Raw genomic sequence first — 27,744 nt, forward strand, 5'->3', positions numbered from 1 at the left:
CAACAAAGGTCCATCTAGTCAAAGCTATGGTTTTCCTGGTAGTCATGTATGGATGTGAGAGTTGGACTATAAAGAAAGCTGAGCTCCAAAGAATTGATACTTTTGAACTGTGATGTTGGAGAAGACTCTTGAGAGTCCCTTGGACTGCAAGGAGATCCAACCAGTCCATCCTAAAGGAAATCAGTCCTGAATATTCATTGGAAGGACTGATGCTAAAGCTGAAATTCCAATACTTTGGCCACCTCATGTGAAGAGTTGATTCATTGGAAAAGATCCTGATGCTGGGAGGGATTAGGGGCAGGAGGAGAAGGGGATGACAGAGGATGAGATGGTTGAATGGCATCTCTGACTCGATGGACATGAGTTTGAACAATCTCCAGGAGCTGGTAATGGACAGGGCAGCCTGATGTGCTACAGTCCATGGGGTCACAAAAAGTCAGACACAACTGAGTGACTGAACTGAATGACTGAAGCAGGAGATGGCAAGAGTGAACATCCACATTTTAGTAATCAGTGAACTAAAATGGGCGGGAATGGGTGAATTTAATTCAGATGACTATTATGTCTGCTACTGTCCACAAGAATCCCTTAGAAAAAATGGAGTAGTCCTGATAGTCAGTAGGAGTCCAAAAGGCAGTACATGCATACAATCACAGAAATACAATGATAAAGCAAACCATTTAACATCACAGTAATCCAAGTCTATGTCCCAACCACTAATGCTGAAGAAGATGAAGTAAGTTGAATGCTTCTCTGAAGATGTGCAAGACTTTATAGAACTAACACCAAAAAAAAGATGTCCTTTTAATCATAGGGGATTGGAATGCAAAAATATGAGGTCAAGAGATACATGGAATAACAGGAAAGTTTCAACTTGGAGTACAAAATAAAGCAGGGAAAGGCTAAGAGAGTTTTGTCAAGAGAACACACTGGTCATACCAAACACCCTTTGTCAACCACACAAGAGACAACTCTACACTTGGATTTCACCAGATGGTCAACACTGAAATCAGACTGATTATCTCCTTTGCAGCTGAAGATGTTGTTGTTTAGTCACTGTTGTGTCTGACTCTTTTGAGAACCCATAAACTGTAGCCCACCAGGCTCTTCTGTACATGGGATTTCCCAGGCAAGAATCTTTGAGTGGGTTGCTATGTCCTGCTTCAGGGAATCTTCTTACCCAGGAATTGAACCTGAATCTCCTTCATTGGCAAGCAGATTCTTTACCAGTGAGCAGCTAAAGATAGAGAAGCTCTGTACAATCAGCAAAAATAAGACTGTGGCTGTGGAGCTGACTGTGGCTCTGATCATGAACTCCTTATTGCAAAATTCAGGCTTAAATTGAAGAAAATAGAGAAAAATCATTAGATCACTCACTTATGACCTAAATCAAATCCCTAATGTTTATACAGTGCAAGTGACAAACAGATTCAAGGGATTAGATCTGGTAGACCAAGTGCCTGAAGAACTATGGACAGAGGTTTGTAACACTGTACAGGAGCCAGTGACCAAACCATCTTCAAGAAAAAGAAATGCAAGAAGGCAAAGTGGTTTTCTGAGGAGGGCTTACAAATAGCAGAGGAAAGAAGAGAAGAGAGAAAGGCAAAAGAGAAAGAGAAAGATACACTCAACAGAGTGCAGATTTCCAGACAATAGCAAGGAAAGACAAGAAAACCTTAAGTGAACAATGCAAAGAAATAGAGGAAAACAATAGAACAGGAAAGACTAGAGATCTCTGCAAGAAAATTAGAGATACCAAGGGAACATTTCATGCAAAGATGGGCTCAATAAAGGACAGAAATGGCAAGGACCTAACAGAAGCAGAAGAGATTAAGAAGAGGTGGCAGAAATACACAGAAGTAGTATATTAAAAAGGTCCTAATGACCTGGATAAGCACGATGGTGTGGTCAGTCACCTAGAGCCAGAAATCCTGGTGTGTGAAGTCAGGTAGGCCTTAGGAAATATTACTACAAACAAAGCTAGTGGAAATGATGGAATTCCAGCAGAGCTATTTCAAATCCTAAAAGATGACGCTGTGAAAGTGCTGCACTCAATATGCCAGCAATTTGGAAAACTCAACAGTGGCCATAGGACTGGAAAAGGTAAGTTTTCATTCCAATCTCAAAGAAGGGCAGTGTCAAAGAATGTTCAAACTTCTGTACAATCACACTCACTTCACATGCTAGTAAGGTTATGCTCAAAATCTGTCAAGCTAAGCTTCAGCAGTATGTGAACCAAGAACTTCCAGATGTACAAGATGGGTTTAGAATAGGCAGAGGAACCAGAGATCACAGTGCCAACATTTGCAGGATCATAGAGAAGGCAAGGGAATTCCAAAAAGCATCTACTTCTGCTTCATTGACTACTCTAAAGTTTTTGACTGTGTGGATCACAGTAAGTTGGGAATACCAAATCACCTTATCTGCCTCCTGAGAAATGTGTATGCAGGTCAAGAAGCAACAGTTAGAACCACACATGGAACAACAGACTAAAAAAAGTTGGGAAAGCAGTGAAGGCTTTGTATTGTCACCATGCTTATTCAACTTGTTTGCAGAGTACATTATATGAAATGCTGGTCTGGATGAAGCACAGCATATCTGAATCAACAACCTCAGATACGCAGATGATACCACCCTAATAACAGAAAGTGAAGAAGAACTAAAGAGCCTCTTGATGAAAGTAACAAAGGAGAGTGAAAAATCTGACATAAAACTCAGCATTCAAAAAATGAAGATCATCACATCCAGTCCTATCACTTTATGGCCAATAGATGGAAAAAGTGGAAACAGTGGCAGATTTTGTTTTTCTGGGCTCTAAAATCACTGTGGACAGTGACTGCAGCAATGAAATTAAAAAACACTTGCTCCTTGGAAGAAAAGTTGTGATAAACCTAGACAGTGTATTAAAAATCAGAAACATCACTTTGCTTACAAAGTCCATCTAGTCAAAGCTACGGTTTTTCCAGTAGTCATGTACAGATGTGAGCATTGAATCATAAAGAAGACTAAGCACTGAAGAATTAATGTTTTTGAACTGTGGTGCTAGAAAAGACTCTTGAGAGTACCTTGGACAGGAAGGAGATCAAACCAGTCAATCCTAAAGGAAATTCTGCAGCCCTGCAGTCCATGTGTTGTAAAGAGTTGGACACAACTTAGCAAGTGAACATGTATAACAAAATCACTTTGCTGTACAGCTGAAACTAACACATCATTCCAAAATACTATACTTCAATATAAAATAAACTATTTTAAAATAAATAAGAAAAATAAAAAATGTTCTCTGAAAGATAAAAAAAGGCAGAAATTAAAAATACCTTGAGGCAAATGACAATGAAAACACAACCATACAAACTCTGTGTGATACATGAGAATAGTTCTGGTGAGATGGGAGTTCATAGCTCTTCAGAACTTCTTTAAGAAACAAGAAAAATCTCTAACAATTCAATCCACCACCTAAGAGTTAGGAAAGCAACAAACAAAATCTAAAGCTGGCAGAAAGAAGCAAATAACAAAGATCAGAGATGAAATAAATAAATTAGAGATTTTAAAGTTTAGGGGAAAAAAACAACAGGAAGGGCTGCTTCTTTGAGGTGGTAAACAAAATTGACAAACTTCTCGCCAGGCTTAGCAAGACCAAAAGACAGGAGAAGATACAAAGAAAATAAGAAAGAGAAGAAGAGAAATGACAGCTTATACCACAGAAATGAAAAAAATATATATATATAAGAGAATTCTATGAGGAATTATATGCCAACAAATTCAACAACCTGGAAGAAAAGGGCAAGTTTTGAAAAACATAGTGTACCAAAACTGAAGAAGAAATTGATAACTTGAACAGAGCAATCACTAGAAGTGAAACAGAGTCTATAATTTAAATAAACAAACAAAAGTTACAAACAAAACTCCAGGACCAGATGTCTTCCCAGGCAAATTCTACCAAGTATACAAAGAAGAACTTGTATTGATCCTTTTCAAACTGTTCCAAAAGACTGAAGAACAGGAAACACTCCAAAAGGCATTCCACGAAGACACCATCACCCTGATACCACAACCAAAGTCACGACCAAAAAAGAAAATTATAGGCCAATATCATTGATGAATATAGATGCAAAAGTTCTCAACAAAATATTAGGAAATTGAATCCAAAGACACATAAAAAATATCACGTGGCACAAGCAATTTGGTTCATTGCAGTGTCACAGGATGGTTCACGATATGCTAATTAGTTGATGTGAAATACCTCACTAGCAAAAGAAATGACAAATACCACATGGTCATCTCAACAGATACCGAAAAAGCATTTGATAAAATTCAGCATTCATTCATGATTTAAAAAAAACCCATATGAAAGTATGTAGAAAGGGAAAATAAACATAATAAAAGCTGTTTATGATGGACTCACAGCCAGTGTAATGTTTAATGGTGAAAAGCTGAAATCCTTTGTGCTAAAATATACAAGACAAGGATGCCCACTGTCAGATCTTCCACTCAGAGCAGAATTGGAAGTCTTAGACACTGCAGTCATAAAAGAGAAATTTAAAAAGGGTACCAGAATTGGTAAGGAAGAGATAAAATTGTAATTATATACAGACAACAAAATACTATATATATAGAAAATGACACCTCATAGAAACTACTAGAACTGATAAACTAATTCAGAAAGTTAGCAGGATACAAAATTAACACACAGAAATCAGCTGCATTTCTTTACACTAACTGAAATATCAGACAATCTCTTTTAAAGTTGCATCAAAAAAAAAAAACCTTCAGAATAATCACAAAGGCGGTGACAAATTTATATGCTGACAACTACAAAAGATTAATAAAGTAAACTGAAAAAGACTCAAAGAAATGGAAAGACATTTCATGCTCTTGGATTGGAAGAATTAAATTCGTGAAAATAGCCATACTGCCCAAAGTAGTCTATACATTTAATGCAATCCCTATCAAATTAACCATGTCATTTTTCTCAGAACAAGAACAAATAACCCTAAAATTTATATGGAACCATAAAAAACTCAGAATTGCAAAAGGAATCTTGAAGAAAAAGAACAAAGCAGAAGGCATAATCTTCCTAGGCTTCAGACAATACTACAAAGGTACAGTAATCAAAACAGGGTTTGGTACTGGAACAAAAAACATTTGGACCAGTGGAACAGAATAAAGAGCCCAGAAATAAACTCAGTGGTCAATTAACTCAATAAACTCTGGTCAATTAATCATCAACAAAGGAAGCAAAAATATACAATGGGGAAAAGAGAGTTTATTCAGCACGTGCTTTGGGGAAAGCTGGACAGCCACATGCAAATCAATGAAGTTAGAGGACTCCTTCATATCATACACAAAAATAAGCTAAAACTGGCTCAAAGACTTAAATATAAGACATGATACTATCAAATTCCTAGAAGAGAACATAGGCAAAGCATTCTCTAGTATAAATTGTACCAAAGATTTTTAAAAGTCAGTTTCCTTAAGTAATAGAAATAAAAGCAAAGGTAAAACAAAACGAGACCTAAGCAAACTTCTCAGCTTTTGCACAGCAAAGGAAACTATTTAAAAAAAAAAAAAAGACAACCTATAAATTGGGAGAAAATGCTTGAAAATAATGCAAAAGATAGCTTAATTTCTAAAATATACAAACATCTCATACAACTGAGTAACAAAATACAAACAAGCCAGTGGGGAAATGGACAGAAGGATGGCCACAAGGCACATGAAAAGATGGTCAGTGTCACTAATTACTAAAGAAATGCAAATCAAAATTACAATGAGGTACCATCTCACACTGATCAGAATGACCATCATTAAAAAGTCTACAAACAACAAATGCAAGAGTGGCTGTACAGAAAAGGGAACCCCCTTGTATTACTGGTGGATGAACTGGTGCAGCAACTGTGAAAAAAAGTATTGAGGGTCCTCAGAAAACTAAAAATAGAGCTACCATATGATTCAGCAATCCCAGCCCAGGGCATATATCTAGCAAAAAAAAAAAAATTAATTCAAAAAGATACATGTAACCAAAGGAGATTTGCTGTATGACTCAGGCAGCTCAAACTGGAGCTCTGTAACAACCTAAAGGGGTAGGAAAAGGTGGGAGGTGGGAGGGAGGTTCAAGAGCGAGGGGACATATATATACTCATGGCTAATTCATGTTGGTGTATGGCAGAAATCAAACCAACATTGTAAAGCAATTATCCTTCAATTAAAAATAAATTAAAAATATATATATACCCCAGTGTTCACAGCAGGGCTATTTACAAAGTCAAGATACGGAAACAACCTAAATGCCCATCAACAGAGCAGTGGATAAAGAAGATGTAGTACATATATACAATGGAATATTACTCAGCCACAAAAAAGAATGAAATAATGCCATTTGGAGCAACATGGATGGGCCTAGAGATTATCACACTAAGTGAAGTAAGTCAGAGAGAACGACAAATACCATACCATATTACTTATGATGGAATCTAAAATACAAAACAAATGAACCCATATACAACAGAAACAGATTCACAAACATAGAGAACACACTTTTGTTTGCCAGTGGGGAGGTAAATGGGGGAGGAATGGATAGGGAGTTTGGGATTAGCAGATACAAAGAATTTTATATATAATGAATAAACAAGGTCCTACTCTACAGCACAGAGAACCATATTCAATATCCTCAGATAAGCCATAGTGGAAAAGAATATAAAAAAGAATGCATAAATATATATGTATAATTGAATCACTTTGTTGTACAGCAGACATTACCACAACATTGTAAATCAGCTCTACTTCAATAAAACAAAACAAACAAACAAAAACCAAATTCTTTATGTTTCTCCAAAGGCAGCATAAGCATATCCAAACATTAATGCTATTTGGAGATGCATTTTCAGATATGTAGAGTTCTACAATATAAAAGATTTGGTGAGCAGAGACAGCGCCATGCTGACATTTATTATTAAAGAATGAAAGGATCTTCAAATCAGTAATTACATTGCAGTTATCCTTCAATTTGCAAGGGGGATGGGCCTCAGGACCCTGGCCTTGTACCAGAATTTGAGGGTGCTCTAGTCCCACAGTCAGCCATCTGTCTGTGGGTGTGGAACCTGTAGAGACTTGGGCTGACCGTGCAAGTAAAACCTGCACTTAAACTTAGCTGGACTCAATTTATGCTGTGTCATTTTGAAAATGTTAAAACAAAAATTAGTATTAAACAACACAAACAGTTCTCTCATTCTCTGGCACTACTGACCCATCCATTTACCTCTGTTCAGGGTGGAGCTTTAAATTCTTTTGCCAGTTTGTCTCTGACCTTAAAGAGTATCTTAGCTGTTCAGAGGACAAGAGTGCCTGGGACAGGATTACAGCAGAACTGAGACCACAGCTTGTCACATGATGAGGGTGTGTGTGTGTGTGTGTGTTGCATTGGTACCTAGTACTCAGGTGAAAAGCAAGGCAGTCAGTGAAGCTGAGCAGGTGAATGCAGCCCGCTCCTGTTCAGATTCTTACCTGCAGATTCTGGAGCCCATGGACATCTATTTCAGCTCTTGGTTTTGCTCTCCTAATGCAAAGTGTCTTCTCTTTAGTTTGAATAATGTTTGCTAATGTTCATCCAAGTCTCCAACTTGATGAGAATAGTATCAATAAGGTCTGAGAAAAGCAGGCTTGCAAGGATCTTTTGTCCACTGGGTAGAATTAAACTGTGATTCAGTGGATTCGGGCAAATGGTGCCGGCACTCTGGTATACCCCAGATGCCACTTCTGTGAACCCTCCAGAACCTGAAAATAGCACCCTCCCTGCCTACTACGAGCCACTTCTCTGGGCCCATAGCCTCCAGCTTCCTATTCCTTCCCTTCCTCACTCCGTCTAGGACCCTCAGCAGAAGTGGATTGTGGGTGAGGTGGGGGCAGGGTGCTCTGTTGTACTCAGATGTTCTCAGGAACAGAGGAGGAGGGGTTTGAATTTGTCAGCTTCTCCCAGCTGAAGCCTGTGTCTGGCCCCACGTGTAGCTTGGCCTGGGTCTTGTCGGACTCATCAGTAGTTTCACCTGTTTTATTTTTAAATTTGATTGTATTAAAGTAAGCGATCTAACCTCTCAACAACACTGCATTGCTCTTTGTAGGAGCATGTGGTAGAGCAGAGTTGTAGAAGTGCATCATTCATCACTGAAACTTTCCACCTGATCATAGCAACTGCCCATTCCCCTCTGCCCCAGCCCCTGGCAATACCATTCTGGGCTTTGCTTCCCTGACTTTGACTATGTCAATACCTCGCATAAATGGAATTGCACAGTCACCTTCCTGCGCAGGTTCTACTAGCTATGGGACTGTATACAAAGCTCCAGCAACTAAATCATCTTTTCATTCATTGAGGGCTGTCTTCAAACTTCACTGAGCTCAGACCTCCCGAGGCTGCTGGAAATGGCGGATTCTCTGGTTTCCTCCTCAGAGACTCAGGACTGCCTCCCAGGTGATGCTGATACCAATATTTAGGAGCCTCACTTGGACAAAACCATGCTTAACAAGACTCAGGAAAACCCCATGCAAAGGAACCATCCCGATATTAACTTGCCCACAGAAATGACCTGCTTGCTTCTTGATCACCAACTCAACACAAGAGGCAAAACTAGATTCCTCCTCAGGATAGGCTACCAGGCAGAGGGGCCTGTCTGGAGGGATTGGTTGAGGGACAGAAATGATCCCTGAACCCAGTTCTGGATGCTACTGGCCTGTGGGTTTGTCTCCTGTAACTCACGTCGTGTCATAGAGAAGTACCCGAGCGACCACCCCATCCACCTTCTCCACACACTCGATTGGTCCCAGGGGTGATCTGAGTCATCTCCCAGGTCAGCTAAACAGACCTTTCCAGCCTTCCTGGCTCCTCTCTCCATCAGTGCAGAGAACGTCACTGTCCAACAAGGGAAAACTCTGCAGTGTCAGCCCCTCAAGGAGAATCTCCTCAGGACTCTCCGCTGAACAGAAGCATGTTGCCCCCAGCTTGAACTGATCACTCAGCAGCCATACATTCAGCAGCTGGCCTGCACGAGGACCCAGATGCTCAGGGAGGAAGGAGGTTTGGAGGAGGAGCCAGGAGAGAGGACCTGGTTGTTCAAGGAGTCAAGGGCCAGGGGATAGAGAGCATCTTTGTTGCTTTCCCACCACCCAGTCACTGTCCCCTGGCTGCTTCCTGCACCAGCCGCAGTCCATGGGTCTCTGAGAGACTGTGGCTCTCTTGTGCCCCCAAGGCTTCTGCTACTTGGCTGTGATCTCACTTCCTCGCGACTTTTTCGTCTGCTCATTGCTCTGTCCTTGAAAAGTGAACAGGTCTGGAAGGTGGGCAGTGCTATCATTCCTTCATTTCTATGTCATGAAGTCTTGAAACTTAAGCACTTTGACCAGGTTTCTGTGCTTAATTTGGATGATGCTGTGATAACTGATTTATAATGAGAAATACATATTTGATCTTTGTCTGGATTCTGGCACAGGACTTCTCAAATCATTTGTTGTTCAGTCGCTAAGTCTTGTGCGACTCTTTGTAACCCCATGAACTGCAGCATGCCAGGCTTCCCTGTTCTTCATTATCTTCCGGCTTGCTAAAACTCATGTCCACTGAGTTGGTGATTCCATCCAAACATCTTATCCTCTGTTGCCCTCTTCTCTTTCTGCCCTCAATCTTTCCCAGCACCAAGGTCTTTTCCAATGAGTTGGCTCTTTGCATCAGTGGCCTAAGTATTCGAGGTTTAGCTTCAACATCAGTCCTTCCAGTGAACACCCAGGACTGATTTCCTTTAGGATTGACTGGTGGGATCTCCTCACAATCCGAAGGACTCTCAAGAGTCTTCTTCAGCACCACAGTTCAAAGGCATCAGTTCTTTGGTGCTCAGCCTTCTTTATGGTCCAACACTCACATCCATACATGGCTACTGGAAAAAACATATCTTGGACTATACGGACCATTTTGGCAAAGTAATGTCTCTGCTTTTTAATGTACTGTCTAGGTTTGTCATAGCTTTTCTCCCAAGAAGAAAGTGTCTTTTATTTTCATGGCTGCAGTCACCATCCACAGTAATTCTGGTGTTCAATAAAATAAAATCTACCACTGTTTGCATTTTCCCGCTTCTATTTGCCATGAAGTGATGGGACTGGATGCCATGATCTTCATTTCTTGAATGTTGAGTTTTAAGCCAGCTTTTTTACTTTCCTGTTTTACCTTAGACAAGATGCTTTTTAGTTCCTCTTCACTTTCTGCCATTAGGGTTGTATCATGTGCATATCTGAGGTTGCTGATATTTCTCCCAGCAATCTTGATTAGCATTTCACATGAAGTACTCTGCATATAAGTTAAATAAGCAGAGTGACAATATACAGCCTTGATGTACTCCTTTCTCAATTTGGAACCAGTCTTTTGTTCCATGTCTGGTTCTAATTGTTGCTTCTTGACTTGCATACAGATTTCTCAGGAGACAGGTAAGGTGGTCTGGTGTTCCCATCTCTTGAAGAATTTTCCACAGTTTGTTGTGATCCACACAGTCAAAGGCTTTAGTGTAATCAATGAAGCAGATGTATTTCTGGAATTCTCTTGCTTTTTCTATGATCCAGCAGATGTTGGCAACTTGATCTCTGGTCCCTCTGCCTTTTCTAAATCCAGCTTATATGTTTGGAAGTTCTCAGTTCACATACTGTTGAAGCCTAGCTTGAAGGATTTTGAGCATTATCTTGCTAGCATGTGAAATGAGTACAACTGTATGCTAGTTTAAACATGTGTTGGCATTGCGCTTCTTTGAGATTAGGATGAAGTCCAGTAAGTAAAATGTTTCTCTGAGTTTTGTGAGTTGTCCTAGCAAATTGTTTGAACCCAAAGAGTGGGTTGTGGGACATTATTACAAAACTACAGTAATCACAACAATATGGGGTTGGCACAAAAAGTCATGTGGATCAATGGAACTGAATAAAGAGCCCAGAAATAAATACGAACTCCGGGAGTTGGTGATGGACAGGGAGGCCTGGCATGCTGTGATTCATGGAGTCGCAAAGAGTCGGACAAGACTGAGTGACTGAACTGAATTGAACTGATGGTCAATTAACAAAGGAAACAAGAAAATACAATGGAAAAGGAGAGTCTCTTCAACAGTGGTGTTGGGAAAGCTGGACAACCACACATATGTCAATGAAACTAGAATACACCCTCATACCATGCACAAAAATATACTCAAAATGGCTTAAAGTCTTAAATACAAGACATGACACCATCAAACTCTTAGAAGAGAACACAGACCAAACACTCTGACATAAATCGTACTAATGTTTTCTTAGGTCAATCTCCCAAGGCAATAGAAATAAAAGCCAAAAATCATCAAATGAGGCCTAATCAAACTTAGACACTTTTACACAACAAAGGAAACCATAAACCAAATGAAAAGGCAACTTATGGACTGGGGAAAAATATTTGCAAATATGTAAGCCCAACAAAGGCTTAATTTCCAGAATATATAAATGGTTCATACAACTCAATAAAGAAAAACAAACAACCCATTTAAAAAATGAGCCAAAATAGACCTAAATAGACATTTCTCCAAAGAAGACACACAGATGGGCAATAAACACATGAAAAGATGCTCAATATTGCTAATTATTTGATGAATGCACATCAAAACTACAATGAGATACCACCTCACACTCATCAGAATGGCCAGCAGAAACAAAGTCACAAACAATAAATGCTGGCAGAGGAGGGAACTCTCCTACACACATGGTAGGAATCTCAATTGGTACAGCCACTACGGAAAACAATATGGAGGTTCCTCAAAAAACTGAAAATACGGTTGTCCTATGATCCAGTGATCCTACTCCTTGGGCATATGGCCAGATAAAACTCTAGTTTGCAAAGACACATGCAGCCACAATGTTCATAACAGCACTATTTACAATACCCAAGATATGGAAACAACTTAAGTCTATCAACAGATGAATGGATAAAGAAGATGTGTTGTTTTACACAGTGGAATATTTACTCAGCCATAACAATGAAATAATGCCATCTGTAGTAACATGGAAGGAAGGACCTAGAGATTATCATATTAAGTGAAGTAAGCCAAAGTCAAAGACAAATGCTATATGATAATACCTATGAAGTGAAGTGAAGTGAAGTTGCTCAGTCGTGTCCGACTCTTTGTGACCCCATGGGCTGTAGCCTACCAGGCTCCTCTGTCCATGGGATTTTCCAGGCAATAGTCCTGGAGTGGATTGCCATTTCCTTCTCCAGGGGATCTTCCCAACCCAGGGATCGAACCCGGGTCTCCTGCATTGTAGACAGACGCTTTACCGTCTGAGCCACCAGGGAAGTCGATAATACCTATGGTAGAATCTAAAATATGTCAAGGGCACGGAGAACAGACTTGCGGTTGCCAAGGGGCAGGGATATGGAGGCGGTAAGGACTGGGAGTTTGGAATTAGTAGATGGAAACTATTGTATAGGGTGGATAAATAACTAGGTCCTACTGTACAGCAGGGGAATTATGCTCAGTATCCCTTGATAATGTACAATGGAAAAAATATGAAAATGAATATATATATGTATAACTGAATCTCTCTGTCCTTCAGCAAAATCAACACATTATAAATCAACTATATTTTAATAAAATTAAAATAAAAACAAATTCTTCGTGTTTCTCCAAGGACAGCATAATCATAGCCACACATTACTATCTGGAGATGCATTTTCATAACATAAAGAGTTCTGCAATTTAAATCACTCAGTTAGTAAAAACTAATTGCTTAGTCGAAAGTGACACTGCATTATTTTTTAGTATTTCAGAGAATGAAAGAATCTACAAGCCAGCAAATACAATTGTTCCTCCATATCCAAGGGGAATTGGCTCCAGAAACCATCCCCTCCATGGGTACCAAAATCCAAGAAAGCTCAGATCTTACAGTCAGCCCGGTGTGGGTATCAGCGTAACTTGTACATATGTAGGGCTGACTGTAGAAGTAAAACCTGCACTTTAACTAGCTGACTAAACTCATGCTTTGTGATCTTGGAAATGACAGTGAATTGAAAATTTGTTACCATTTGTTAAATTCGTTAACAAATTAAAAAAACTGAAGGAGTGGGTCATTGGAACCTCCAATCTGTAGCCAGTAGTCACAGCCTAGACTTGTCTGAAGTTGGCAGGAAGGGGACACAGAGCAGGCAAGAGTCTCATAGGACTGAGACTCTGGTGGGATCTGAGGCTATTTCTGGGTAGATAGCGACAGAATTGAATTGAACTGGAAGGCACCCAGCTGGTGTCAGAGAATTGTGTTCTGGTGTGGAAAACCTCCCCTACACACTGGAATTGGTGATCAGAATTTCAGCTACACACAGTAGCCACCAGCTCACACAGAGTCTAGTGCAAACTGGGGGAAGATGTCCCATGAGGCAGATGGGTTTTGGCACACAGTTTGCGGAGCAGACTGGTGCCTGGGGAGATTAGAAATTACAGCCTTTCCTGGCCCAGGCAGACACAGCCCCACTCCAGAGTGCACCGTGGGGATCAGTCTCCTTTACACCTTCAATTAGTGCTCTGTGGGGCAATGCCTTTACCTTTAGCCCCTGAATCATTGCCCGACCTCTGTCTTGGCAGCAGGGGGTCTGGAGCCACAAAGAGCCATCCATCCACCCTGGTGCAGGGTGTTATGGCCAAGGACAGACCCAGCACTGCTAGCACTTAAATCCCTCCCCATCTTCCCTTTCATCTCTAATCTTCCAAGTTTCACAGTAACATAACCTGTAAATTCTCCAGCTGATTTCAACATACAACTCTTCTCTGCCATGCCCTGACGTAACTACAGAGCAGACATATTCACCCCTAGGGCACATTAGAATCACTTTTGAAGTCAGAAAAGGAATACCAATCCCCAGGTCCCATCCAAGGCCAGTGAAATCAGAATTTCTGGGATAAAGCCCAGGCATTGGTATTTTTCAGTTTCCCAGATGTCTTAGCCTACTGCTATAACAGAACACTATGGACTGGGTGGCCTAGAGACAACACTAATTTATTTCTTAAACTCTGGAGGTTGGGAAGTCCAATATCAAGGGGCCAACAGATTGAATATGTGATGGGGGCACACTTCCTGGTCCCCACATGGTGGAAGGGACAGGGGAACTCCCTGGAGTCTCTTTTATAAGGGCATTGATCCCAGTCATGAAGCTGCACCCTCACAACCTAATTGCCTCTCAAAGCCCTTCCCCCCAGATACCATCACATTTGGGACTACGGTTTCAACATATTAATTTGGGGGTTACACTCCAAGATTCTGTCTCTAGTACTAGGTGATTCTATTGTGCAACCATGGGACTTCCTTGGTGGTCCAATGGCTAAGACTTCATTCTCCAAATGCAGGGGGCCCAGGTTAAATCCCTGGTTGGGGAACTAGATCCCATAGGCTGCCACTAAAGACCCCACATGCCTTAATGAAGATGGAAGATTCTGAGTGTCACAACTAAGACCCAGCACAGCCAAATAAACAATTAAATATAAATATCTAATGAGCAGCCAAAGCTGAGAATACTGTTCAAGGGTTAGCCTCCCCTGGCCCCGCATTTAGCCAGACTGAACTGTCATCTAGTCCCTTGCTACTATGGTTTTGAAAATCTTTCCTTCTAAATAAAAACAAATATTCTAGTCCATTGGGAGAGAAGTGAGGCTGCCTTTAGGAACATACCACATGGGTTTCCCCGGGTGGGTAGACATTCAATGGAGACATTCGTTTTGGAAGAGGCACTAGGGGAGGCCTCTCTCTGATATATGGTTCTTTGCGGATTTTTCTCTGTAGTATCAGGGACAGGAAAATGGCCAACAAAATCAAGCCCAGCACTGCCATTAACACTATGAACCACAACTCGCTGTAGAACTCCATGCTTTTGCTTCCTGATCCTTTCTTTTCTCCAGGAGTTGTCAGCACCAGGCCTGCAAAACCCGAGGACAGAAAAGGAAAATGTTATTTCAAAAGGCAAATTTGTGACTTCTTGCTCTGTTGTTTGATAATAAACTAAACAGGAATTTATAGTGTTTGGGTGCACTTGTGCTCAGGCTGGGAAGATGGTACAGTGGGTCAGCGGGGTGTAAGGAGACCCTGACAACCCTCAGGAGACCCTGCTGACACTTCTCAGGTTGGAAATGGCAGCTGCCTTGGCACATTCCCTGGAAACACAGTTGGAGGCAGGATGAGGAGATTTTCAAGAGGGTTATCAAAGTAACCTTCTGTCGGGCTGCAAAGAACTGGACACAACTGAGCACATCTGCACCCACGCAAAGTAACCCTGGGGAAAGCCTAAGTCACAGCTACGTGCCCTGGGAGCAAAGTCCTTGGGAGCAAAGTCCTTGGGAGCAAAGTCCTTGGGGGCTCACGTGAGGGGCTGGAACCAAGACAAATATTGCAACAGACACCTCATCACACGACACACACAGCTGTGTGACTCCAGGGTTCCCTCACTTCCTGTAACTGCCCTGTTCCCGTGAAGTTCTGTGCAAACCAGATACTGAGACAGCAGATCCCCTTTTCTGTTGGGTTGTTAATAGCCTGCACTCATTAACATACAGTTTCTTTACTTCTTGTGCTCTGGCCCCTCAGTTAAGCAGCAAGAGCTCTGCAAGTCATCATTCAAATGCCCTGGGAGAACTGGAATGGGCCAGGCAGGTAGGAAAGGCTTCCGGGTCCACTACAGGGCAGGGGAAGGTGGTGGAATCCTGCCATCAGCCTGCTGACCTGAGCAGGAGAGAGTCTAGAGATCATCTCATCATCTCAAGAGATCATTTCAAGCCTAGCCCCTTGCTAGGGCCCATTTAGAGGCCTCAGGATCTGTGGCAGCTGCCATTAGACTAGCATAAGCAGAGATCCAGGGAGCTGCTTTTCTAAAGCCAAGGCTCATAGCACAAACTGCAGAAACTTCTTTAAGAGACGAGAATACCAAACCACCTTGCCTGCCTCCTGAGATACCTGTATGTAGGTCAAGAAACAACAGTTAGAACTGGACATGGAACAATGCTCTGGTTCAAAATTGGGAAAGGAGCATGTCAAGGCTGTGTATTGTCACCCTGCTTATTTAACTTATATGCAGAGTACATCATGTGAAATGCTGCGCTGTAATGCTGTGAATGAAGCTCAAGCTGGAATCAAGATTGCCAGAGGAATATTAATAACCTCAAATATGTAGATGATGCCACCCTAATGGCAGAAAGTGAAGAGATACTAAAGAGCCTCTTGATGAAAGAAGAGCATGAAAAAGCTGACTTAAAACTCAACATTCAAGAAACTAAGATCATGGCGTCCAGTCCCATCTCTTCATGGCAAGTAGATGGGGAAAAAATAAAACAATGACAGACTTTATTTTCTTGGGCTCCAAAATTACTGCAGATGGTGACTGATGCCATGAAATTAAAAGACACTTGCTCCTTGAAAGAAAATCAGTGACGAACCTAGACAGCGTATTAAAAAGCAGAGATATCACTTTGCTGACAAACATCTGTATAGTCCAAGCTATGGTTTTTCCAGTAGTCGTGTATGGATGTGAGAGTTAGACCACAGAGAAGGCTGAGCGCCAAAGAATTGATGCTTTGGAACTGTGGTGTTGGAGAAGACTCTTGAGAGTCCCTTGGACTGCAAGGATATCCAACCAGTCCATCCTAAAGGAAATCAACACTGGATATTCACTGGAAGGACTGATGCTGAAGCTGATGTCCAATACTTTGGCCACCTCATGTGAAGAGCCAACTCATTGGAAAAGACCCTGATGCTGGGAAAGATTGAAGGCAGGAGGAGAAGGGGATAACAGAGGATGAGATGGCTGGATGGCATCACTGACTCGATGGACATGAGTTTGAGGAAGTTTTGGGAGTTGGTGATGAACAGGGAAGGCTGGTGTGCTGCAGTCCATGTGGTCACAAAGAATCAGACATGACTGTGTGACTGAACAACAACGACAAATGGTCAAGAGGAAGAAGGACAGACAGACACAGCTGCAAATGCCTGTTCTGTGGACGGCCTTCTGCCCTTTCAGCACCTGAAGGACTGCTTGGGCCTGCTTGGCCCTCACACCCACATTCTCAGGGGAAGTGGATCAAAGGGGAAGTGTTCAGTGCTGGGGTGAAGATGTTTCAAGGAGGGAGAGAGGGTGACTTAAAATTTGAATGCCATGAGGGATATATTTTGCTAACCCTAGCTCTTTCTGATAGCTCTGTCCTAAAAAAGTTACTCTGCCTCTCTGGGCCTCATCTCTAAAATGAAGTGTTGGTGTCAAAATTCTGATCAAACTCCAGCAGATCGGCATTCCTCTAATTAGGAACCAATGTGTGTTATTTGATTAAAAAAACAACACAACGGTTTTTGCCTAGGCACTGAAGAGTTGCACTTTCTCCATGTGGAGCATGGGCTGTAACTCCAGAAGCGGATCTAACGGTCCCAGTGGACCCCTTGCTCAAGAGGACTCAGGGGGATGTAGGGTAGCCTGTCCAGGGGAAGCCTCAAAAGGGAAATAGCTCTCCCACCAGCTGGATGGAAATGAGATCTGTTTGAATTTCCTGCTTGAAGGTGCCTTCATGTAAGGGAACAGAAACATTTTTAAAGTTATATCATACAAATTAATGTGACTATGGATATTAGTTGGACAATACATCTTGGAATCTTCCATAACTTCACATGGTTTTCGGTTTTCCTCCTTTCAGCAATGAGACCCCAATTTGTATTCATGAACGAGAGGAGATTTCACCTTTGTTATGAAGAGCTTGAAAATCCAGACCAGATCATGTCTCTTCATCCCTGTTTCTCTTTGCAAAGTACCCTTTCATTTTAAGGGACTCCACTCATCAAGTGGGAAACTCATGGTCAGGGTAAGGAATTCCTGGGGGTAAGTCAATTCCCTTTGACTCCAAAGAAAAACCCAACGCAGAGGTGGAGTCAGAGTAAACCCCATCCTGTTAATTGTCTGTCTCTAGGGAAGGCATACTCCCCACTGGCCAGGGAGACTAGATTGGTGAGATCACATGTAGTTTTACTCATCACATGGTCCTGCTCCCTGTGTCAGTATCACTGGGCAAAACCTGTTTAAAAGAGCAGACTCCTACACCCACCTGATTCAAAATCTCCACCAGGGCCCTGGAAAGGATATAATAAATAAAATCAGCAAGATGATTCTTATCTACTCTTAAATTTGAGAAAGCCTGCTAAAGAAAAATCATGGAACCAGGAGTCTACCGAAAAACCATGTTTAACTTCTCAGTAATGAGCTTGCGCAGAAAGTGAAGAACTAAACAGCCTTTTGATGAAAGTGAAAGAGGAGAGTGAAAACAGTTGGCTTAAAGCTCAACATTCAGAAAACTAAGGTCATGGCATCCGGTCCGATCACTTCATGGCAAATAGATGGGGAAATAGTGGAAACAGTGGCTGACTTTATTTTGGGGGGCTCCAAAATCACTGAAGATGGTGACTGCAGCCATGAAATTAAAAGATGCTTCCTCCTTGGAAGGAAAGTTATGACCAAACTAGACAGCATATTAAACAGCAGAGACATTTCTTTGCCAAGAAAAGTCCATCTAGTCAAGGCTATGGTTTTTCCAGTAGTCATGTATGGATGTAAGAGTTGGACTATACCAGAAAGCTGAGCACCGAAGAATTGATGCTTTTGAACTGTGGTGTTGGAGGAGACTCTTGAGAGTCCCTTGGACTGCAAGGAGATCCAACCAGTCCATCCTAAAGGAAATCAGTCCTGGGTGTTCATTGAAAGGACTGATGTTGAAGCTGAAAGTCGAATACTTTGGCCACCTGATGCAAAGAACTGATTCATTTGAAAAGACCTTGATGCTGGGAAAGATTGAGGGCAAGAGCAGAAGGGGATGACAGAGGATGAGATGGTTGGATGGCATCACTGACTCAATGGATGAGTTTGGGTGGACTCTGGGAGTTGGTGATGGACAGGGAGGCCTGTGGTTCATGGGGTCACAAAGAGTTGGACAAGACTGAGCGACTGAACTGAATGAGCTTGCAGGGGGCATTCTTGGATAAGTCACCATGTCCCTCAGGTCTTAATTTTTCCACTTGTGGAAACATTGGGGTTCCTAAAAGAAGACCGAATGAGGTCTGCTCTGTCCCACAGCTGCTATTATGTAAGATGAAATACACTATGCATTAGGTGTTACAAGAGATTTTATGTGGCATCCAGACATGTAATGTCTGGGAACAGAATAATACTTCATTATTTTTATAGATTGAAGTTATCTTTAATAACAGTATATATGTACACCTGTGTTTCAGAATTTTTTTTTAAGCAAACTAAATAAGCATCCAAAGTAGATAGAACATTACTTACTGGAATTTAAAATAGGGTAGTAGTCTCGATTCTACTTTAATGGAAAAGATTTGGCATTTCTCTAACTTGCCCTTTGAAATTGTAAATTATTTTATGTTAGATGCAAACATTATGTGGAAAATTCAATTTAAAAGCCGCTCCATAAAAATTGCAATTTCACCACTTCAACTAAATTACCTGGTATTAACAGTCAATCATAATCTTTTACAGAGGATACAAGACAGAAATTTCCCAAATTGTTATGATTAACACAAACTGGTATTAGAGTATTTTCTCTTTCCTCTGACTTCCTCTATAAATTCACTTTTTTTTCTTGGTAAACAAATTCATAGGGCTCTTTATTGACAGAGTTTTTGATTAGGAGAGAAGTTTTGTCATATATCTCTGCATCTACAATTCAATGATTTGGCATTTTAAGAGCATACCCTAACCCCTTGCCTAATGTAAGTTTCATGAGGATTTAAAAACAAATTCTTACAACACTTAACACAATTTCTTCCATATAGTCTATGCTAAGATGTGTATATACTTATATATATACACACACACACACACATATATGTATAAACAAACAAGTATATACAAATAAACATACATGTTTCTTTAGGAAAATGAGCAAATGCTACACTAAATATAATTTGAGTTAAATATTTACCAAATCCAGTGGAGGTATCATATTGGATCAAAGGCGTCTTAGCACTTCCTTCTTCTGTAGTGCAGATGACCTGGAAAAAGAAGGCTAAACAAGAGGTAGATGACTTAGTTATTCAACATCAGCAAATAGTGGGCACAGTTTCAGAAAAGCAATGTATTAGACCATGAAATAGTCTGAAAACAGGATTCCACAGCAAGTTTTGAGGTTTTATCTACTATGTAAACTTTAATTTCAAAGTTAAAAACTATCAAGAAAGCCAGCTATTGTTATTGTAGTAATAGCATATGTATAAGTAACAGAACTAAAGAAGTTCAGAAGTTATCTAGCAAAGGAAAAGAATTATCAGAGGAGTAAAGGATAATATTGGGTTGGCCCAGAAGTTCATTTGGCTTTTTCCATAAGCTATTACGGAAAAATGCAAACAAACTTTTGGGCCAACCCAAGACATATAGTGTATCCTGTTCTGCATATGATCTGAACCTGTTTTTTTAAAACTCACAGGTGTTCCTTCACTAGGGGACCCATGGTTTCTTACTAAGCAGGAGAGCTCAAAAGGGATCCTGGAAATCAAATGGCCTAAATACTTCTTCCAGTACTCAGGACCCCGTGGGAATGAGTCTTGTAAGGTCACACAGATGGTTAAAGGCCCGGCCATGGGTAGGACATGAATCTCCTAACCGTGGGCTATTTCCGCATCACAACAAGCTGCCCAGGTGACCAAGAACTGTGACCACAAAAATGTGTAGCTGGATTGTTGTAAAAATGTTATTGATTAGTTTCAAGTGCTATAAATGCAATACTGGAGCTCATTGTTTACCTGCACCTTTTAGTCAAAATAAATAGTACATACTTTCAAGGAAACTAAAATCAAAACCAAAAAAAAAACCAAAAAACAAAAACCCATCACTAATTAATTCATTGTATAAACCCAGATTGTTCAAAATGACCTCTCATCTATTGGTCCTATGGCCATGTTGATCCTCAGAAAATGGTATCTTATAAAGCATTTTCTCATTTCAAGTTAAAAACATAGCAAACAGAAGCAGCACATGTAATAAACAGGGTGAAAGAATTCAGTGTTAGAGGGAAGAGGGTTGTTATTTCAAGAACAGATACGGAGGTTGGTTAAGAGAAGCCCTTATTCAGGGTCCTTAATATCTGGAGATGGTCATGGCCTAACTGTGTTGGGGGTGCTTCAAGAAAAACTCCAAAGTGCCTAAAAGTGTATTATTTCGGGCATTGCTCATGGCATCAGTGATTCAAAAAGACGTGAGTTTGAGCAAACTCTGGGAGACAGTGAAGGTCAGGGAAGCCTGGCGTGCTGCAGTCCATGGTGTCCAGAGTCGGACATGACTTAGCAACTGAGCAACAACTACGTGGCTAGTGAGTGCTATTTCTCTGGCACACACAACCTGCCCTCCTGTCTTGTTCCTGGGGACCCTCAGGTCAGCGGAAGCAGTGCTCCGAGGACTGCATCCCAAATGCAGTGCGCCAGGCAGGTCAACACAGAGCAGTCATGTTTCCGTAAGTGGTCACTTAACCCAGGACGTGTTAATGCTGAACGTCTGCGGGTTGCCTTTTCAGATCGAGCATCTTGGAAAGCTGGGAAACCCAGCTCGTTACGCACCGAGAAATGGGGGCAGGAGACTCACTTTTGTCCGCGGTCCTCGGGATATAGAGGGTGGTGTCGAGGCCACTGTAGAGGCGCTGTCCTCTGTCGGTCAGGACGAACTCCTTCAGCCGCCCATTCAGCAAGAAGGAGTTGCTCCAGTTCACACACACCACGGACAGGTTGCTGTCCACTGAGAACGGGGCGCGGTACTGCGGCACTGTGCGAGAGGGATATCAGTTCTGAAAACGGCTGGCAGAAGGTGCTAAGTTCTAACAACAGCTAACACTAGGTTCTAAGTTCTAAAAATACTGTGGTGTGTGTATGCGTGCATGCTTTTCATTTTCAAACATGGGCACACATTTTAAATTTTGCCCTTGCTAGACCCCTTCCAATTTAACTTATAGCTTAAAGGAAAAACCTGGCATGGTGGGGCGGGGGGGGGGGGGGGGGGTGGTGGAGCGGGGGTGGGGGGGAGCGGGGGTGGTGAAAAGAAAATCACTGGAACATGTGTGAAATGCTTTCTCAGCAATATTGCATCTGGTTTCCAAAAAAAAACCCAAGATCAATGAAGAATGGTGTTTATGCAATACAACTATTAACATACAATGGTTCTGCTCATCAGCAGAGCCCCAGAGCTCACATTTTGTTACATTTTCCTTCTTTTAACAGGTAAAGTATCCTTAACACTATTAACTCCAGCGGATAGCTATTTTTCATATCAAATCAATATTTATTGCTACAAAGCCCCAACGACTAGATGAAGTTAATATATATATTTTTTCTCCCAACCAAACTGCTTAGATGGTGAATTATGTTCTTTTGGCACCCATTTATTTTTAAAGCTTTTTCTTGAACCGTTAGTTTGTTTTCTAAGATAGTTAAAAAGCCTTGCAAGTAGCAATTCGAGAATAATAATTCATTGCCTTGACTAATCAATCAATAGCACAGTACATTAGTACATAATCAAGCGCAGACTCGTAAGTATTATATCAGATAGAGAAGTGACTTTGTATGCATTTAGCAGGAATGCTCCCTTTAGCATTTTTCAGCTCCTTACTAAAATAAAGGAAGAACAAGCCTTAACCGAGGCTCATCTTCTAAATGAATCATTTTGGTAGCAACAAATGAAGGGCTACCATATCATCTTGTCAAGTCAGAAGAGATTTATTTCATGAGATCTCATTTGCTCCAAAATAATCAATACATTTATAACAACACTGAGATCCAGCTATATATGAAATTGGCTTTTAGGAAAAAAGTGAGTGGAAGAAATAAATTGGGTATCCTTTTTTTCTTTTAAAATCAAATCCATGTGTTGCTGATGTGGGGAAATATAACAAAATAAGAAATCATTATGCTATTGTGATCATAGATTAAACTAGGAAGACGAATTTGGTTCTCATCTTTCAAAATAAGATGAGAGGAAAATGCTTCCATAAACAGAGGAAAATGTTTCTGCAAATACTGAAATAAGTATTAAGTCATTTTTCAATACTGTTGAAAAATGTATTCATTTTTCATTTGAAAATGAAATGAAAGGCTCATTTGGCCTAATTGAGGCCAAATTGAGCCTAATATCACAATGAAACATACTATTGTGTTTGTTGTGGTTTCACTCTTTCATTTAATTTCTGTAGATTTCCACTTCTCCCCTACATTGTAACAGTATAGATAAAGAGAAGGCTTGTAAATAGTATGAAAATAGAAAGATAGGGGCTTTATTTGCCTTGTAGGATGTGGAGATCTTCCTGAAGAAAAAAAAGTGTGATCAAACTATCAAAATAATCAGGAATAATGGATTTGGAGATTGAGAAAATGATAACTACTATGTCAACAAAGTAGTACAATGCACGTACAATAGAGTACTTGATGTACTTTTTTCAGTTACTCCTTAAAACAACCTTGTAAGAATTAGCTCCTAATTTTTCAGGGGAAGGGACCAAGTTTCAGAGAGATTAAATAACTTGCAAAGGTCAACAGCTGGTACGGGACCAAGGATCTGCACCCAGGCTTGCTTAATTCCAAAGGCTATGTTATTTCATTGTAATCAATGTACATTTATTTAAAGGAGCATGATTTACTAATTCACTTTATGGGGGCACTCCATTTCTGATTTGGTTCATCCTGATTGTTAAATATTTCAGGAGTTTTGTGAGTTGGTTATTGAACCCAGTCACTGTTAAAAATTAAATCATGTAAACTAAATATATTAAAACAAAGGTAATAAATATTAAAACTTTGCATTTTAATATTTGTGCTCTTCAGGCTGTTTACATCTACTGTCTCTGGAGGGTAGAAATATTATATAACAGTACACGGTCTCTTCCCAGCTCTGTGTTCAGTGCGGTCACATTGGCAACTTAAAATCAGTCAAGTGGGAGTATTTACACTGTGGAAATTGGCAAGTCCTTCAAGTCATGACATTTTTTTCTCAAGAACGCCAGTTGTTAAACATTTGTACTGCACCTCTGCTCTCGCACTGAAGGTGTAATTTAGGAAGAGAGGGCAGAATATGCTGCTAATGCTTTTCCAGAGCTTTACTGAGTGTACACGTGATTCAGTTCAGTTCAGTCGCTCAGTCGTGTCCGACTCTGTGACTCCACGAACCACAGCATACCAGGACTCCCTGTCCATCACCAACTCCTGGAGTTCACCAAAACCGACGGACCTTTGTTGGCAAAGTAATGTCTTTGCTTGTTAATATGCTGTCTAGGTTGGTTACAACTTTCCTTCCAAGGAGTAAGTGACTTTTAATTTCATGGCTGCAGTCATCATGCAGTGATTTTGGAGCCGAGAAAAATAAAGTCAGCCACTGTTTCTACTGTTTCCCTATCTATTTGCTATGAAGTGATGGGACCGGATGCCATGATCTTAGTTTTCTGAATGTTGAGCTTTAAGCCAACTGTTTTCACTCTCCTTTTTCACTTTCATCAAGAGGCTCTTTAGGTCTTCTTCACTTTCTGCCATAAGGGTGGTGTCATCTGCATATCTCAGGTTATTGATATTTCTCCCAGCAATCTTGATTCCAGCTTGTGCTTCTTCCAGCCCAGCGTTTCTTATGATGTACTCTGCATAGAAGTTAAATAAGCAGGGTGACAATATACAGCCTTGACGTACTCCTTTTCCTATTTGGACCCAGTCTGTTGTTCCATGTCCAGTGTTAACTGTTGCTTCCTGACCTGCATACAGTTTTCTCAAGAGGCAGGTCAGGTGGTCTGATATTCCCATCTCTTTCAGAATTTTCCACAATTTATTGTGATCCACACAGTCAAAGGCATAGTCAATAAAGCAGAAATAGATGTTTTTCTGGAACTCTCTTGCTTTTTCGATGATCCAGCGGATATTGGCAATTTGATTTCTGGTTCCTCTGCCTTTTCTAAAACCATGTACATGTGATTACATTTATATAAAACTGCAAATGCTATCTTCAAAGCATCTTGTGGTTTGTGTTCTCTGATCCACATTTTCTCTCTGCTAGTTCGTATAATGAGTTAAAAGGAATATCAGTTCAGTGCAGTTCAGTTGCTCAGTCATGTCCGACTCTTTCCGACCCCATGAATCGCAGCACGCCAGGCTTTCCTGTCCATCACCAACTCCCAGAGTTCACCCAAACTCATGTCCATTGACTCAGGGATGCCATCCAGCCATCTCATCCTCTGTTGTCCCCTTCTCCTCCTGCCTCCAATCCCTCCCATCATCAGAGTCTTTTCCAATGAGTCAACTCTTCACATGAGGTGGCCAAAGTACTGGAGTTTCAGCTTTAGCATCATTCCTTCCAAAGAAATCCCAGGGCTGATCTCCTTCAGAATGGACTGGCTGGATTTCCTTGCAGTCCAAGGGACTCTCAAGAGTCTTCTCCAACACCACAGTTCAAAAGCATCAGTTCTTCAGCACTCAGCCTTCTTCACAGTCCAACTCTCACATCCATACATGACCACAGGAAAAACCATAGCCTTGACTAGACGGACCTTAGCCGGCAAAGTAATGTCTCTGCTTTTGAATATACTATCTAGGTTGGTCATAGCTTTTCTTCCAAGGAGTAAGCGTCTTTTAATTTCATGGCTGCAATCACCATCTGCAGTGATTTCGGAGCCCCCAAAAATAAAGTCTGACACTGTTTCCACTGTTTCCCCATCTATTTCCCATGAAGTGATGGGACCAGATGCCATGATCTTCGTTTTCTGAACGTTGAGCTTTAAGCTAACTTTTTCTCTCTCCTCTTTCGCTTTCATCAAGAGGCTTTTTAGTTCCTCTTCACTTTCTGCCCTAGTATTTAAACCCCACATGACAGCCAGTCATTTGTCGTGTTTTTCCATGTCTGTGGATCCAGTAAGCAGATTAAGAGAACCCTGTCTCCTTCGGTTACTAATGCAAAGGTTACTAATGCAACCTTTAGCCACTTCTCCAGTGTCAAGGAAGTTCTGATGCCTTCACTCACTCCATAAACAACACATTCTGGGTATCTAAGATACTCTGTCTAGTGCTAGAGATAAAATGGAGAGAATGAGGCTAAAGGAGGCACAGATTTAAGGGAGAAGATATAAGCTCTGTCGGGCAGTCTCCCAAACTCAAGCTGATTATGAGAAGCTCAAAGAGAGGTGTGGAAGCTGGGTATGGGGGTCTGGGTTTCAAGCCAAGGGCTTGGGGAGAAGGTGACCATTTGGGAGTCAGCCTTTGCAATGGAAGCCTTCAAAGAGATGAACTCCCCTGAAGAGGGAAGAGGTGGGACAGGAGAAGAAGAAGGAAAAAAGAGGGAAGGGGGAAGAAGGGGAAAGTGTGGGCAGAGAAAGTTTGGGGTTGAAGGTTAAAGAACTTGATTGGTGGAAGATCAACCAACAGAGTTGACTAAAATGGAACAGGAGCTTCCCTGGTGATCCAGAGGTTCAGAAGGTACGTGCATGATCAGTGACTCAGCTGTGTCCGACTCTTTGTGACCCCATGGCCTGTAGACCACCAGGCTCCTCTGTCCAGGGGATTTTTCAGGCCAGAATACTGGAGTGCCATTATTGCCATTTCCTCCTCCAGGGGGGAATCCAACCCACTTTTCCTGTGTCTCCTGCATTGGCAGGTGGATTCTTTACCACTGAATCTGCCTTGCAATATAAGGGATATGGGTTCAACTCCTGGTCAGGAAACTAAGATCCCACATGCTGCAGAGAATCTAAACCTGCACAGAGCCCATGCACCACAACTAGAGAGGCTGTGCCCGGCAACAGAAGATCCCACGTGACGCAGTGACAATCTTGACTGCCACAACTAGGACCTGATACAGCCAAATAAATAAATACGAAAAAAAAAAGAAATAAAATTGAACACCCAAAGAGGCAGGAAGAAAACTGGGAGCAACTTGCCATGCAAAGTATGGAGAACCACTGTTTATCCAAGGATGGGAGTTGGTGATGGACAGGGAGGCCTGGCATGCTGCAATTCATGGGGTCGCAAAGAGTCGGACACAACTGAGCGACTGAACTGAACTGAACTGAGGGTTCAATCTCACTGAATGTTCCCAAGAAGTCAATGTGATTACTGGTGAAAATGCCCAGTGGATTATCAGTGTGGCGGTCACGGGCAAATTTAGGAAGAGATTTTCATGCATGGACGAAGTGGAAATCAGTTGGGAGGAAGCTAAATAAAATGTGGGAAGAAAGAAAATGGGAAAGCACTTGAAGACCATTCTTTAGAAGAGTTGTGCCCTGGGGCGAGGATCTTGGCCAGGAATCAAAAGGGAAATGGAGTCTGTTGCTTTGAAATTAGAAGGGTAGAACCAACAGTGATGTACTGAAGATTAGGGATAGAAAAACAGTGATCAGTAGTGACGGATGTGTTGGTCAAAACACTAGAGGAGGGTCTGTTTCAGATGGAAGGACCACCCCTTCCTGCCGTGTCCCTGATGGGGATCATGGCTTTCTGGGGCGGGAAGGAAGCCAATTACTAATCGATGACTTTTCCTTTCCTGGTGAAGTATGGGGAAGGAGTTCTGCAGGTGGGTGAGGTGGGTGAGGATGGTGAGGGCATGTGGGAACAGGGTGAGGAGCAGTGAGGGGTTGGAGGAGGGTGGAGAAGGTCTGAAATCTCTATTACAGATGGTAGGGGGCTAGTTGATCAGGTTAACACAGCAGTACTGAGGCTGCTGCTGAGCTGAGT

The 27,744-nt window shown here is 41.5% G+C and overlaps 1 protein-coding gene across 1 annotated transcript in view; it reads right to left on the reverse strand.

Moving 5' to 3' along the window:
• Window positions 1–27,744, reverse strand: part of USH2A (usherin) — a 935,662-nt gene that overhangs the window by 12,910 nt on the left and 895,008 nt on the right. Inside the window, exons 68-70 of the mRNA XM_005690572.2 lie at window positions 21,641–21,817; window positions 19,989–20,072; window positions 14,695–14,939 (exon numbers count right to left, since the gene is read on the reverse strand). Coding sequence (XP_005690629.2) covers window positions 14,695–14,939; window positions 19,989–20,072; window positions 21,641–21,817 — 506 coding nt within the window. The remainder of the gene's footprint in view (window positions 1–14,694; window positions 14,940–19,988; window positions 20,073–21,640; window positions 21,818–27,744) is intronic.

The sequence above is a fragment of the Capra hircus genome, chromosome 16 (assembly GCF_001704415.2).
Source record: "Capra hircus breed San Clemente chromosome 16, ASM170441v1, whole genome shotgun sequence".
Taxonomy (NCBI): Eukaryota; Metazoa; Chordata; class Mammalia; order Artiodactyla; family Bovidae; genus Capra; species Capra hircus.